Genomic DNA, 16,457 nt, shown 5'->3' with positions numbered 1-16,457 from the left:
TTATATTAAACTATAGTAGAATTTCTATAATGTATTAAAAAAACGCTTCAAATTCATTGATTTGATCAAAAAGGTAAAAAATACAGATTTCTAGGGATGTGTCTTGTTTCGTTTCATTAATTTTTTTTGAAAGATTTGGCTTACCTCCAGTACTTTTCTAACTGGAATCTCCTTTTCTTCAATGAGAAACTGTCACATCATCTAATAACTAAATAAAAGGTGGTTATTAAAACACACTACTACTTGTCATTGTATATTTAAAACAAAAAGACATGTTCAATTAAAAAATTACTGGAGGGAAGCCAAACCCTTGTTAGAAACATATTTTGATAATACATTAATAGATGTTCTTAAGACAATTGTTAATAAACTATACTAAAAAAATTATAACACCACGTGTACGTTTGACTTCAAATTAAAAAGTCAACTTATTTTACTATTCAATTTATTTTTACTACAATAACTTTTACATTTATCTATAACACTTTTAGCAAAAAAAATTTTAATTTTAATAAAATAAACAGGTACCAAATAGACTCCACTTCTACAAGAATGGTGAGACCACTCTGATAAGAAATGTCATATTAAAGATGCCCTTAGCGCAATTTTTTAATAAATAAGTTGATTAAAAAATAAATTTTCTCTCTCTCTCTCTCTCTCTCTCTCTCTCTCTCGCGGTTCTCTTTCAAAAAAAAAAAAACTCACTCTGCTTCTCATCAGAAAACAACGGGGAAGCACAAAATTGAACCAGCTCTCTCTCACCAAACGATCTGCCCACATTTTTTTGAACCCCAAACCGTGGCTCAACCACCTGTGAGGCTGAGAACATCGGTCAACAACGGAAATCGGTACCCAAAACTTAATTTCTTGGGTTTTTTGCATAATGTTTGAATTTATTGGCTTTTATACTAGATTTGGTGGTTTTACATGATTTGCTGTTGCTACTGTCTGGATTTAGTTTTGGATTTATGGGTTTTTTTTTTCTCTATATCTCTCATTTATGTTTTTCTCTTTCACTCTGTTTCTTGATCTCATCTTAGCTATTTAATTAATCTTATAGTTTCTTATTTTTTTAATAAAATTTTTGGCCTCATCTCTGTTTTTGCATGCCAACTGTTTGACTTAAGGCCTTCCCTCATTGATATACAAAACCAATGATATTGTTAGCGCATTGTTAAGCAAAAGTAACCTGCTTTTGGGCGCAATTTGGTTGTTCTTTAATCTCCCAAGTGAGACTAACCAGGGCCATAACCATAGTACATTAATGATGGTAAATTCGTTAACAAAATCAGTGTGTTTGTAAAATACTTAGTATGCTGTGCAACACAACCAAAACAAAGTGTCGTGTCAAGGAAGAAGCACTGATAAAGAAACTGAAATACAGAACATTTAATATGCATTTTGACAGAAAATATCATGTTAATATTTCTTTTGAGGTAAGTATGGAAAATTTTATCAATGAAAATAGATAGAGCACTACAAAGAGACAGGATGAACTCTAAGAGTCCGTTTGAGAAACAATTTATTTAGCTGGAACTGAAAACTTTTTGCTGAAAGAACTGTAAATAAAGCCGAAGGGTAGCTGAAATATTATAGCAGGACCTATGAATAGTACCAAAAAGTGCAATGGACCCATAAATAGTAGCAAAAATAAGTTAAATATTAAAGAAAAAACTGGCTTTTTAAGCCAATGCCAAACGCAACCGAATTGTTTGAAGTCAATTTAAGTTTGTACAGCCAAAATTCCTTATTTTTTTTTTTTCCTGTGTCCCTTTCTTTCTTCTTTCCTTCTTCTTGTTCTTTTATTTTTTCAATTCATATTGATTCATGTGTTATAGTAATATGAGAAGTTAGAAGTGAGCTGGTTTATATTGCCAAAAATGTCGGCTTTGATTTCAATTAAACTTTTTATTTGGTAATATAATCAAACTTGACATCTTAGTAGTTAGAATTTTCCCCCTACAATAATATAACAGTTAAATAATTGATGGGGTCTGTGGAATCCACTTTACAGAAATGGAATTAATTGATTATGATTGAAATCCTGTTTGTAGTTATGAGATACAATGAACTCTAGCTGTTTATAGAGTAGCCAGAGCTTTTTGCAATGCTCTTTTTAATGTCTCCAAATTCATATGATCACATTATGTTTACTAAGCCTTAAACTTGATCATAGTCATCAATTCTTCATGATATACCAAATTAATATAAAATACAATGCTTCAAGTTGATGTTTAGGTTTGCCATCATTAATAAAGCTCCAATTGATCCTCTCCATATATTCAATCATGAATGAGGTAGTACATTACAAACAACATATCCAGCAGTGCTCTGATGCATTAGTTTTATTTTACAATCTCCCCTAGATATGGTTCAACAAACTGGGAATTCTCTTTGCAAAGTTTATCAAGTCTTTTTGAAAAATATGACTATTGAGAAATATTACCATTTGAAAAATATGACCCTTAAAAAAAAGGCTATTGAGAAAATATAATTGTTGGAAAATTTGAAAATGTTACCGTTGGGAAATTTAAAAATATAGCTATTAGGAATTTGAAAAATATAGTTTTTGGGAATGAATAAAGAAAGATTAAAGAAATAATGAAGAAATAATATTTAAATGAGATGGAGAGTCTATTGGAAAGTGTATTTCACAAAGTCGGTAGGTATAAAGAAAATGTCATTGTTCACCCTACAAACAGTATAAAAATTTAGAGAAGCTACTAAAGATGCTCTAAGAAGTCTTTCCATAGGAAACCCATAAGCAAAAATATTAAATTGAATGGTTTTACTTTTTTAACCTATCACTGCAAGGCTTAGCTTTACCTTGGTGCTCTGTTTGATTGGTGAGAAATTGAATGAAAGGGATTGGAAAAAAAAGGAAAGATTGGTTTTTGTCAATCTTAATTCTGTTGTACTGAGTTTTTGAATGAAGTGAATACAAGGACAGCTTTTTCGGATTTTCAAAGCAGTAGCTTTTGATTAAACTAGTTCTAATTCTGTGCATTGATTAAATTTCAAGTGGAAAATGCAAGGCCAGACTAGATACATTCTCCCAATTTATCCAACAAGTGTATATTTAATCCTCTGGAAATGAAATCGGCTTGACTAGTGCTAAAACCAGAATCAATGATTGGAATTTGTTCTAAACTAAATGCATTCATCATATTTGGTTCAAATCCCCCCTCACCCAACTATGAAATTATCAAAAAAAATATTTAAATTTTGTAATATTTTTTTTTTTCGTTGTCTAAATTTTTCTTTCAACAATCTTGATGGTGAAGCACCAATAGAAGGCAAATTTAGGAATGTAAGTGTAGTGGTATACCAGCATTACAGCAACTGACATGTCCTGCCAAACCCACTGCGATACACAGAAAGTTCCATTTTGCTGAAAGTAGTAGTACTCAGCTTAGTTTGAGTGTTTTTGTTTATAGTTTGACAGCTTTAGAGCTTTGATGATATTGAATATGAATGGATACTGTTCATGTTAATCTCACATATTATCATTTTTTTTTATCTGGGAAAATATTATTTGGTGCTAGATACCCTTAATCCAAAGAAATATAGTAGCTGTTACTTGTGTCTTGCATAATTTGATTGGAATACATGATAGGGAGGGTGTGTGATTTAAGTGGGATGAGTGTAACTCAGATAAATTGGAAAGCAATGCCAGTGAAGTGGGTAGTAGCAGTTAGGGAAACATGAAGAGCATACATTATAAGGAGAAGTTATTCGTGACAAGTGACAACATAGTTCAATCCATTTGTCTGTTGCCGACAATAATTTTTATAATTTCTATTTTATAGTAAGAAGGGAGCTGATGAAAGTATGATCTTCAAATAGGACTAAATGGCAGAAAAAAAGGGTACACCCGGCCACAGTTAGTTGACCAGATCTATGAAATTGACCCCTAGTTAGTATGGATTAAAACTTAGGTTAGTTGGGTTTGATGATAATATCTGGGATACCTAATCCTGGGAAAGGGGCTTGTGTATTAGCACTCTACACTTTCAACAAGTGTCTATTAATTTAATAGGTAGGAGTGTAAGTGTCCCAATTACAACTTTTTCTCATGCACTTTTTCACATTTGATGTTCTGTTTAGGTGCTTTCATTTGTATATATTTCCTTTAGCCATTATTTGTTAGTACATTCATTATACTCCATTTGCACTGCCAAATTGAACTTTTGTTCCTAATGACTTATTCTTTATAGTTATTGTAGTTAGCATATAGCATATAATATTGACCTACTCAATAACATTTTTTTTCCATGTATCAGATGGTTCGCACAAAGTGGGTGGAAAACAAAAATACAGGATACTATTCCAGAGGTGATATTCTTGCATGTAGCTTATAATCTAGGAAACAAGGACTCTTCATTTTGGGTGCCATACCCGTGTCATAACAGTGTCCTATCTGCTGTGTCATATTATAATTTTTCAAAAATTGCTGGTCACTGTATCGTACCCATGTCCCGGTGTCCATGTCCGTGTCCATGCATCCTAGCTTATAATTAGCTGAAACTTAATTGTCGCATAATCTAACCTATCATGTAAGCTTATGCCTAAGTCCAAGAACCACTCATATGTCCTCCCTTCCAAGACTAATTTGTCTCTCCCTCTTGAACCTAAACAAACCCAAAACCGCACGCCACCTCAACCAAATCCATGCCCAGTTGATTACCAACAGCCTCAAGTCACCTCCTCTTTTTGCCAAACTTATTGACCAATACTGTGCTGTTTCATTATCCTCTCATGCTCATTTAGTATTCAAACACTTTGGGCAGTCAAACCTATTCCTCTTAAACACTTTGATACGCTGTACTCAGCCTAAAAACTCACTTCTTGGTTTTGCCCATTGGTTTTCAAAGGGAGACTTAGTTTTCGATGATTTTACTTATATTTTCATTTTTGGAGCTTGTGCTAGGGCTTCATCATTAGCAGCAACATTGTGGGAAGGGAGAGAAATACATGGACAAGTTTTGAAACATGGCGTTATGTCAAATATTTTGGTGCAAACCACAATGATACATTTTTATGCTAATAATAAGGATGTTTTTTCAGCACGAAGAGTGTTTGATGAAATGGTTGTGAGAAGTAATGTTACATGGAATGCAATGATTACTGGTTATTGTACACAAAGAGGAAGGACTAAGGAATATGCCCGTGATGCATTGGTGTTGTTTCAAGACATGTTGACTGGTGTTTGTGGAGTGAAACCGACCAATACTACAATGGTTTGTGTTCTTTCTATGGCTTCTCAATTAGGTGTGTTAGAATCTGGGGCTTGTGTTCATGGCTATATAGAGAAGACAGTTTGTGTTCCTGAGAATGATGTTTTTATTGGTACTGGTTTAGTTGATATGTATGCAAAATGTGGGTGCCTTGAGAGTGCTTTATCTGTTTTTTGGCAAATGAATGAGAGAAATCTGTTGACTTGGACAGCAATGTCGACTGGACTAGCTATCCACGGGAGAGCAAATGAAGCTTTGGAACTTTTGGATTCAATGGGGGCTTCTGGCATTAAACCCAATGTAGTTACTTTTACAAGCTTGTTATCAGCTTGTTGCCATGTAGGGCTTGTTGAAGAAGGTCTACATTTGTTTGATAAGATGAGGAATAAATTTGGTGTCTTGCCTGTGATGCAACATTATGGCTGCATGGTTGATCTTCTTGGTCGTGCTGGGCACTTGAAAGAAGCATATGAGTTTATAATGGGGATGCAAATTGAACCAGATGCCATAATATGGAGGAGTTTGCTAAGTTCTTGTAAAGTTCATGGGGATGTCATAATGGGTGAGAAGGTGGGGAAGCTTCTCCTCCAGCTACAGCCTGAGAAGAGTGATGCAAATTTGACTGTTAGGAGTGAAGACTTTGTAGCTTTGTCAAATGTTTATGCTACAGCAGAACGGTGGGGTGAAGTGGAGATTGTGAGAAAGGAGATGAAGGTTAAGGGGATAGATAACAAACCTGGTTGTAGTTCAGTACAATCCATGAACAATTATGATTTAGATGCATGGTAGGTCTTGAACTTGGTATCAAGTGGATGATTGGAAAATGGAAGTAGTGAAAAGAATTCAACAGTTAGTGCCTAAATGAAATATCCAGTTAGAAGAAATTATTGAAATGAAAATCTAATTCAATTGTCAGAAGGGAAAAGGTTGCTAAAGAAGATCAACATGACCTCAACAAAGTTTTCATTCAACTTACACGAGTTTCTGACTAAGCAGGTGAACTTTATATGGTTTAAATATCCTCCTCTTCTTATTATGGATGTACCAAATTTGGTGTGTATTAGGGTTTATATTTGCAATCAATGTGCCCTGTGTAACCTTGATCTATGGCTAGTGAGTGACCTTGCATGGCCTTTGTGACAATTCTGTGCAAGTTCACAACCATTTTGGTTGACACAGGTGGACTGACCTATGGCTAGTGAGTGACTGGGTAAGTTTAAAATATGCATTGTAACTACTGGCTTTGGCATTCAATACATTCAATTAGTTTCTATTTAATACAACTTGATGTTCTATGTCAAGGCTGCTCTTGTATCTGTAATATGACATATCAGATAATCTAACATAATATCCATATATGATATTTTTTCTTTTAAAAAAATAATATCCATATAAGGTTTCAGTCAGATGTCTCATTTATATAAAATCATCCATCATTTATCTGAGTTTTTTTTATCCTTTTTTAGTTGTATTATCTGTCGTTTGGTTTCAGCATCTTCTGTCTTTTGTGTTGATTAATGAAATATATTAATCCAAAGAGAACTTTCTAAAATTTCTACTTTTTTGTGTTCTCACAGAAGTTTGGAACTTATGATACAAAAGATGCTGTTGTAGCTGGAGATAAATCTAAGGAGGTAGTGTTAATAGATTTTATATTTTATCAGTCATGCTGTCGAATTTTATCTAACGGATTATTTAGCTGTTTTGTTGTTTGAAAAGTAACTAAGCATCAAAATGCAGCAAGGTAGGGATACCCTATGTTTTACATAGATCAATTTGAACATGACGATACTAAAAACTAAAAATTCTTAACCTTGGAACAAATACATGTTTAATACAAAGCATTAATGCAAAGGTATTTGTGTGGGGTCAATTTGTCCCTCCTAGGCATCCCTAGCGAGATTTCATGGCCTCTACATGCATGATTTAAATAGTATGATTATTTTCTCAAATTTAATGCATTTCTTCAGCTTTGAATGTTAAGTTTCCTTATAAAGGAATTTCTAGTATCTCCTCCAAATAATTATAGATGCTTATCATGTTCAAGTCCTTGTCCATGATACCTGGGTTTTTTTTTTTTTTTTCTTGATAGGTAATAAAAGTTTTATTGATAAGAAAAGTACAATGTGTTTACAATAGTAAACCCACTGCACTTGAAACGGATACAATCAAATCAAAAGGAAGAGCTAATAGAAATAAGGAAATCATACATGAAAATACAATGCGTAAAACCCCAAATATGAGGCCACTCAAACAAAGTCCCAGCTAGCAAAGGCTTCAACAAATCTACAGGTCTCTCAATATCTTCAAACGTTTGAGAATTGTGTTCCTTCCAGATTAACCACATAAGATAAGCCGGTACCATATTCCAAGCATTTGAAGAAAAATTCCCAGCTAGGTATATGAAATCTTTCCTTCACCCTGGAGCTAATTGGCATCTCTGTGGGAGCATTTCACTGAAATCTTCTTTTTTTTTTTTGATAAGTAACGAAAATTTTATTTAAAAATGAAGAACAGCCAACCCGAGTACATTGGGAATGTACTATGGGGGCATAAATCAATAACCAAGATTACAACGATCAAGTAAAACAGAAAGGGAAGAACAAGAAAAATGACAAAAAACCACACTCCAATCGAGGAGAGTGTGTAGGAATAAAGACTTAATCTCTAGTATAGAGCGTTCACAGCCCTCGAAGCATCTCTCATTCCTTTCACGCCAAATACACCATAACAAGCAATGAGGCACAATTCTCCACAACTCTATATTTCTATGTCTTCCAAACTTACCCTGCCAAGACTCAAACAACTCAATAACCTTCTGAGGCATAACCCAATGAATTCCAAATAGGCAAAACACCAACGACCACAACTCACAAGCAATGGGGCAGTGAAGAAGAAGATGATCCACCGACTCCCCACAATTCTTACACATATAGCACCAATCCAGAACTAGCACTCGTCGTTTGCGAAGATTATCTGTTGTTAAAATCTTACCTAAAGAAGCAGACCATGAAAAGAAAGCTACCCTTGGAGGAACCTTCGATTTCCAAACCAACTTCCAAGGGAATGGTAAGGTGGTAGAAGGGTAGAAAGAACGATAGAAACCTCTAACCTCAAAACCTTTACTCCTTGCTGGCTTCCAACACAACCGATCCGGACCCAAACCCCGTACCGTCGAAGAGTAGACCATATCCATAAACCGATCAAATGATTCTTGTTCCCAATCCTGTGGAGGACGACGAAATTTAGCATCCCAATGAATCCTCCCACCAGACCAACACATAACCTCCGCTACTGAAGAATCCTTTGTCCTACTAATACTATAGAGCTCCGGAAAAGCCTCTTGGAAAGTACGATCACCAGACCATACATGCTTCCAAAACTTCACTCGAGTACCATCACCCACATCATACATAAGGAGTTTAGAAAAACATGTCCAACCACTCCTAATATCTCTCCTTTGTTAAGAGAAGAATTTTCCCCCAAACTCCAACAACAGGATTGTCTAACCAATCAGCGCATATGATCTTCAATTGTTTAATATTTGTTTTGGCTCTTGATGTGGAACTCTAAGCTTTGCAAGCTTTGTTATAATGTTGATCCAATCGTTTCTAGGCTTCCAAACATACAACACCTCTATCTGTCTTTTTTCTCTTTTTTTCCCTTAAGATTTAAGTGTTTAGATACTCATATATTTCTCTATATCAATTTCTATTGTATGATGAATTTTGCCGAAGTTTTTCCTTTCATTAAAAAAAATTATACATTTTGCCAAGAGATTTTTCTTGCTCCCATTGTTTCCAACATACCCAGCAACCACCACCTACGGCATATTTGTCACATATTAAGCACTTATAGTTTTGGATTTGAATGTGCAGGAACAAGTACGAGGTTTTCAGTGCCACCATTTTAACCTAGGAAGCTGCTCACCGTCTCACAAAGTTCCTCATCCACTTCTTGCTGAGTGTGAGCAGTGACCACTACAACCATCCTTGAAAGATGAGATCAAAGGGGTAGCTTTTAAATATGTCATTACAATTGCTAAAGACAGGCCTAGATGTAATTTTATCAACAATCAACTGTGACAGTTCTTCACGTATTTTATCATTGAGTACGAAGAAAACAATTTTGGGAATTGATTAATGGGATAGCTAAGATGGTGGAATTTTGTTACTTGCATTGTTTTGTAGCAAAGTTATTGTGGGATATCTGATTTTCTTGCTCCCATTGTTTCCAACATACCAAGCAACTTTAAAGGCATATTTGTCACCCACTGAGCACAGAATAGTTTTGGATTAAAATGTGTCGGAACAAGGATGAGGTGTTCAATGCTAGCCATCTCAAAAAGCACCCCTTTAACTTAGAAAGTTGCTCACCATCTCTAAAAGCTCTCGTCATCCACTTCTTGCCAAGTTTGACCACTACAACCATCCTTTAAAAAAGAAAAGGATTTTTTTTTAAAATATATAATTGCAATTGCTAAAGACAGGCCTAAATGTAATTTTATCAACAATGATGTGTGATGGTTCTCCACGTACATATTTTATTATAAGGTATGACGGAAATGATTTTGGGAATTGATTAATTAGATAATTGAGATGGTAGAAGTTTTGTTATCATTGTTTTGTAGCAAAGTCATTGTGGGAATTTCTCAGGTGTAGATACATTCGGGAATTTGATTCTTGGATTTTGTTTTGGTTTTGGCTTGCCTTCAGTGCTCCTATACATCAAAGGCAACACAGGCACAAACACGTCCTAAAATGGTCATATCATCCTGTATCCAATGTATAGGAGCACACGACCAGAGTTCTGTTTGTTTGTTTTTATTGTTTTTATCATAGATACGCTATCATCTTACAAGTCACCTACCACTGTTGTCATCACTAACTATTTCACAATCTGGATCTCATGGATTTGACACCATGGTCTTGACACAATAGGGGTTCCAGTTAATGGTCTCTAAGATGATTTCTTTTTTATGGTTTTAGATCTAAGAATCTATCGCTGCTTAGTGTAATAAAAAAAAGCATGATGCACAAATTAGTTGCGTAGGCCTAATAAAACATGGGGATGAATAAGATTTGGAAAATTTGACATAATAAGCTATTACATCCGGCATCACATTGATCAGTAAAGTTAATTACTAGAAGCTTAATTAAGAGTGTAGTTAACATAAAGAATAGGCCTTCTTACACTCGGTAAAACCGAAAATAGTAGGGCAATATAATCATCCTTCAAATCATCATTTAGAAGAAGCTTCTACACATTTGAGTTATTATATTTGCTACTATTGCTCCCCATTGGTTACACCCCCACGGATCCTCTTCTGCAGATGCTCCAAGCTAGCCACTCGCTGCAAGGAAGCTGTTCTTCCCATCTTGTTTCCTGATACTGCACCTGCTGCAGGATTCTGCTGCACATTTTCAACAGGTGAAATGTCTGCCAAGCCATTGTTAACTCTTAGATCATGAGGGGACATATTATTGTTGGTACTGGGTTGATAAAAGTGATGATTTGGGTTATCTTGCACGGGCACAGCAGCATCTGTTGAAGTGTCAGAAGGGCTTCCATCAAAGGTTGGCATTTCTATTGAGGACATCTCAGACATACCATGGAACATCGTGTTGTTCAACCCAGTAATTCTTTTGACTGTCTCCTCTGCCATCTTGACCTGAAATATAATTACAACAAATGAGTATCACTAATTAGTAAATCATGTTTGTTCCCCTTAAGCAACATTTATATTCTTAATTGGGAGCCTTTAGTCATTGAGTTTCAATCCCCATTGGCAAGATACTCAACTTTGAAAACAATCAAAATGAATAGCTTACCTTTGCTCTCAATGTTTCAACATCTGCTTTTAAAACTCTATTATCAACAGCTGCATCACTGTACTTCTGGTTTATTTCAGTAAGACGCTTTAACAGAGAAGAATTTTCCACTCTTAATTGAGAAACCTATTAAGGTCAATGGGTTAGAAATTCTAAACAGATTTGGAAGGGGAAAGAAACAATAGAAGGAAAAAACAATGGATAAAAATTAGGCCATACTTGCGTCTCAAGCTCAGTCAAATGGGCCTGCTTTCTTCTTCTTGAGCGTCTGGCTGACTCTCTATTGGAAAGCATCCTGAAACAGACAGTATGAATCAATTGAATGAAAATGAATTCAACCAGTGAATAGAAGCTTAAAATTGACGCCTCAATGAAAACATAAAGAGAATAAGAAGTCTGCACATTTTGAGGTTTCGTATGCATCAAATATGCAACCAAGAATCACCAGTGTGTGTAAATATACAATGCAACACATTATACACATATTGAACAAGTGTGGACTTGGAAGATAAACACAATTTTTTCATGGATTAATAAAAACTTCCGATAAATCATTTAAGCATGACTTATGAAGTACATCTCAGGCAGAAAATTTGTGTTCCAATCAGCTATCCCATTAAACAGGCAGATCCCTCATCCATGAGATTTATTGTCAAACTTAATTTTAAAAGCAAGTTTTTATGTCCTTCTAATGATAAATATAAACAGAAAATCGTAAAAGAATTTAGCAGTACATCCCCCATGGCTTTTCTGTCTGGCATGACAAAGCATGGTTCAAGAAACTGCTTTTTGTAGGAACAAACTATTAAAGCCCATTGAAGATGTATTTATGTCAACTTCAGATAGTGCTGCACCAACTACATAAATTATACCAGTGACTTCCCAGTAGAGAAACAACATACTCTTAACATCTCCAAGTGCCATACCTATAATATTATCAATAGAACAGCAGAGACCATGGTTACCTCCTCACTCGTTTTGCATCAGCAGGGTCCATATTCTCAGTCAGTTCATTTTCTCCTTCAACTTCCTCATCATCTGACTGCTCTCTTGATGAACCACTTGTTGTTGACCTCACTGGTACCCCAGATCTTTTTTGCGAAGAAGGTAAGGAATGAGTTCCAAGTGAAACATTGGAGTCCTTATCTTGTGACCTGGATAAATCATACCCCGATCCTACATAGGTAATCATATAAGATAAAAGACAAACAAGTGAATAAAAAATAAACTTAAGAACATAAGTGTATTACTCGTGGTCAACACTAAATTCTAAAGATGAGCCAGGGAAAGAGTATGAGGGAAAAAAAGAAGACGAAGGAATTGAGGCAAGAGGAAAGATCATGATGTAGAATAATCCTTATTATCACCATCACAAATCATTTCTTAATAAGCACCACTCTTATCTGGCTCACCACTCAATTCTCTCAACGTTACCAGTGCAATATTTCTGAGTCTTTTCCATTTATGCCCAAGGCTAGTAACCTCTAACCCAATTCAGTTAATTAAATTGGCCCCCATAAATTTCTGTAAATCAATTAGTAAAGCCATCAAGCCACAAAAGTATGGATGTATACCACTCACACCAGAGTTGACATGTACTTTCTCTAGGACTGTGGAGTTTGCCTCAAGTGAAACATCTGTATTCCATACTTGCCAAAGGAAAAGTATATCAAATTAAGTCATAAAATGTGCATGTAATAAGACCAAAAAAATAGTAATCTAACTTTTTAAAAATGAACTAAAAGTTATAATTTATTTTTTAGTGGTGCTGTATGCTGAATAAGATTGAAAAGCAAGCTACTAATGCATATTCATTCTTTAGTTTGGACAAAAGATGAAAAGATTGCAGGGAACAAGGCACTTGTAGAGAATTGCATGTGTAATTCCGTAAGGAGCTGGATGTGGTTCAGTGGTCAGTTAACATTTGAAATGCACGTGCCAAAAAGGTTAGGATTGTGGAGCAACCAGACAACAGTTGTTGCCCTTGGGTATTCATCATTCAATTTCTTGGGCACATTAACTGGTCAACGGTGTCAAGTAGAGGCTGTCTCATTAAAAGCATTTGAAGGATACTTTTTATTTTTTGCTTTACTAGGAGTGGACAATTGAACTGCATAGTCTGACTTTCATTAATTCCTGGGGAGTTGGGGCTGTTTTTATCCATTGCTATTTTTTTGGCCTATTTTTGCAGTGTTTTGGATGCAAATTAATTTAAATAATGTTTTGGCTTATAGTTTTCTTTTCTTTAAAAGAAAAAAAAATTCTTAGACAAGTACAAAAGACAAACATACAATTGAGTAATGCAAACCTTTAGAAGGGGCTTGGGATCCCAATTGTGATGTATTGGACGCTTGCAATCCATTGTCAGTTAAAGAACCAGAATCTTGAGGTTTTACCAGAGATCCCTATTGACATGAATAAAACATACTAAGTTAACTAGTATTTATCTGATAAAAATAGCTTCAAATCTATATCAAGCAAAACCAAAGTAAAAGAATTAATCTTATGCAATACACATACAAAAGCAAATTGTAGATATTCTTAACTTATACCACAGAGACAATTAAATTCTTAAGCACCCATATCAATGGTAGTTTCTAGTACCTCAAATGAGGAAAAGATCAGAGTAAGCAAATGTTGGAGAAAATCAAATTATAACATGTTCCAGAAGAGAATTTTTGTCAAGTTCAATGCCTAAGTGAGGCTAGGAGTATTCTGGTTTTGTGCAAGTTTTTTTTAGTCTTTCTTAAAAGTTTACGGCCATTGGCCAAAAAAAAGCATAGCGAGAGAACTGTCATGAAGTTAAACTGTTAAAAGTCTTGTACTCTGCATTTATTAATCTCTAGCCAGAGCTGATTGAAGCTCATTCACTCAGTAAGTGGCGGTCTTTTTTTCATTCTTTGTTTCATTTTTTCTTTTCCAAAGCAAACTACAATCCAACCTAAGATTTTGACAATTGCTCATCCACTTAAACTTTTTTTTTTTTTTTGGTAATATTCTTTGAAGCCTTAAGGCCAAGTGATTTTAAAAGCAATCATATAAGGCCATGTGACTTCTTGTCTTTACTGTCCTCAAGTTTCTAGCAAAGTTTTCTTTGTATAACTCAACCTAAATATCCATTAATTATATTTGCACTACTTACGTTTCAGAAAACGCCATAAAAAATATATAAACAAAAATTACTTTAAAATTCCTAGTTCTCATTATATTTTATACAAGAAAACAAAAGCCTTCTCTCAGCAGATGCCAAAATAACAACTCAGCTTAATTGAACCAACTTTCGATTCTCTAAAAACCAAATCAACACAAGAACATGGCTTCACCACCACCACGTTTTCTTTCCTTTTTCTTCATCTTTCTTAAGAACGCAGACAATACACATGTTCTTTTGTTGGTAAACAGACACAGACACAGACTAAACATAAACCAAACTCCAGAAAAGGAAACTCCATGCCTTTTTTTTCAGGTCAAGCTCCAAATAGAGTAAGTTTTCCACATCTCATGCTTAGTTGATGTGACTCTAACCGACTATAATCCTTCTTTTGGGTATAAAATCGACCTTTTATAGCAAAAAAGTTGCTGCTAATTTAAAGAAATAAATCTTTTCAGCTTTTGGGTCTTTTTTTTTTTCTTATTTCTATTTTCTCTTTCACTTCATGCATAACTAAAAGATTCAAACTCACCAAACATCATAAACACATTCAAATCAATATAATCACAAGTTATTTTATATTAAAACAGAGAAATAAAAATTAAATACGTTGTTTGGTCTCTAAGAAAATGCTAGGGGAAAAAAAATAAGTCATCCAAAGCCTAAATTTCTCACTACATGGCTAGCAAGCAGAAACTTTTTATAATAAAAAAAAACACCTTTCATTCCCCAGAAAACCAATAAAACACAAGGAAATTCATACTAATATAAACGTTATTTTCTTTTCTAAAGCTTTCTCAGTACCCAAACAAAAGCTAAACAACAACAACAAAGAAACCCAAATACCCAGATAAAGCAAAAAGACTAAAAAGCCCCAGATCCAAACCATTCATTTCCTCAACTTTCTTGGCAACCAAACAAAACTCATGATCTATATTTCAAAAAAAAAAAAAAAAACCAAACCAACAATAAGAACAAAAATCATAATATTAAAAAAAAAAATACCCGAGACAAAGCAACAGCAGCACAAGCAAGATTGAGCTTGCTTTTAAGGAAAGCCTGGTACTCTTCGGAATCGATCGGAATATTCGGCGGAGGACCGGCATTAAACGACGCCGTCGTACTCGTCGTTCCGTTGTTGGTCTTTTTCTTGCTAGTAAACGACGTCGTCGAAGCCGCGTTGTTACCATTACTATTACTCTTAGTATTGTTATTGTTATTGCTATGGCTATGGCTATGGCTATTATTGTTATTATTATTATTATTAGTGGCGGTCTTCGTGTCGAGGAGGACGACGTCGTTTTGGGGAGCGGAGGAGGACGCGGTTGTGGTTTCGGTCTCGGACGGTTCGACTTCGAGCTGGAGGAAGCGCTGGAAAGCCCACTCGGAAGCGCTGCGGTTCATCATTTTGGAGGATTCGTCGGCTGTTTGCGGCGGCGAATGAGCTGACGACGACGGTGGTGCTTGTGGTGGTTGTGGGTGTTGGTGGGGGTGTGGTGGTGGTGACCAAAACTGCTCCGACATTTCATCCACTGAAAACACCCTATCCATTTCTCTCTCTCTCTTTCTCTCTTCTCCTCTCTCTCTCTCTCTCTCTCTCTCCCCTATTGTGTGTCTTATGTTTTTTGTTTTGTTTTCTCTCTTTATAAAAAAAGGTTTTATCTGCCTTGCTGAAGTGGCATTGAGGTGGAGGCACATTGGTCAAAGTTATATTTTGTGCCTTTTTTTTTTGGGCATTCGGGGATTTTGGATTCTACCATTCTTTTTTTTTTTTTTCTTTTTTTATATGCTTCGGATAATTTTATATTCAAAATTTAACCCTGAAATTTGGGAAGGTTTTTTTTTTTTATTTAATAGAAGGGAACAATTCTAGTCTAACCTAATTTTTTTTTTTTATGTGAATTTGTGTGTGAAGCTCCTCTTATAAATCTGAACTTCGGTCTTTGTCTCCCAAAGTCATAAGCTTACTAACTTACTACTCTTTTAGGTTTCTAGAAAGTTTTCTAAAATACTACAAAGATAATATTTTTACGATAAATCATAAAAAGCAAGTTATAACCATGGTTTTAAAAACCGAACCGGACATTAAACTGTTTTTTTTTTAATTTTCGATTTTTCCCGGTTATTGACCGGTTTTAGTGCTTATAACCGGACCAGACTACACCGATTTTTCCAGTTGAACCAGTCGGACCGGCCGGTCCAGTTCGGTTTTTAAAACAGTGGTTATAACTAACTGTT

The 16,457-nt window shown here is 35.0% G+C and overlaps 2 protein-coding genes across 7 annotated transcripts; one reads left to right on the top strand and one right to left on the bottom strand.

Moving 5' to 3' along the window:
- The first annotated feature begins 663 nt into the window (after window positions 1-663).
- LOC142629288 (pentatricopeptide repeat-containing protein At3g18970) lies at window positions 664-7,422 on the top strand. Of its 4 annotated transcripts, none has more exons than XM_075803246.1 (5): window positions 664-848; window positions 4,284-4,335; window positions 5,068-6,447; window positions 6,815-6,871; window positions 7,330-7,422. In XM_075803246.1, exons 2-3 carry the CDS (start codon window positions 4,284-4,286, stop codon window positions 6,024-6,026), a joined length of 1,011 nt encoding a protein of 336 aa, XP_075659361.1. In that variant the 5' UTR covers window positions 664-848; the 3' UTR covers window positions 6,027-6,447; window positions 6,815-6,871; window positions 7,330-7,422. The 4 variants fall into 4 exon arrangements, with proteins under 4 accessions (XP_075659361.1, XP_075659360.1, XP_075659359.1 ...); XM_075803245.1 differs by having other exon boundaries at window positions 4,284-6,233; window positions 6,352-6,447; XM_075803244.1 differs by having other exon boundaries at window positions 4,284-6,233.
- A 2,855-nt stretch (window positions 7,423-10,277) lies between these two features.
- Window positions 10,278-15,845, bottom strand: LOC142627976 (light-inducible protein CPRF2). Of its 3 annotated transcripts, none has more exons than XM_075801888.1 (7): window positions 15,225-15,845; window positions 13,377-13,473; window positions 12,643-12,717; window positions 12,034-12,244; window positions 11,288-11,363; window positions 11,069-11,194; window positions 10,278-10,908 (listed from the first exon to the last, which is right to left on the bottom strand). In XM_075801888.1, exons 1-7 carry the CDS (start codon window positions 15,768-15,770, stop codon window positions 10,525-10,527), a joined length of 1,515 nt encoding a protein of 504 aa, XP_075658003.1. In that variant the 5' UTR covers window positions 15,771-15,845; the 3' UTR covers window positions 10,278-10,524. The 3 variants fall into 3 exon arrangements, with proteins under 3 accessions (XP_075658003.1, XP_075658004.1, XP_075658005.1); XM_075801889.1 differs by having other exon boundaries at window positions 12,643-12,705; window positions 15,225-15,838; XM_075801890.1 differs by lacking the exon at window positions 12,643-12,717 and having other exon boundaries at window positions 15,225-15,838.
- Between the last annotated feature and the right edge of the window lie 612 nt (window positions 15,846-16,457).

The sequence above is a fragment of the Castanea sativa genome, chromosome 3, assembly GCF_040712315.1.
Source record: "Castanea sativa cultivar Marrone di Chiusa Pesio chromosome 3, ASM4071231v1".
In the NCBI taxonomy this organism is placed as follows: domain Eukaryota; kingdom Viridiplantae; phylum Streptophyta; class Magnoliopsida; order Fagales; family Fagaceae; genus Castanea; species Castanea sativa.
Note: the sequence above shows the minus strand (reverse complement) of the source record. Positions and strands in the feature narration are given on the sequence as shown.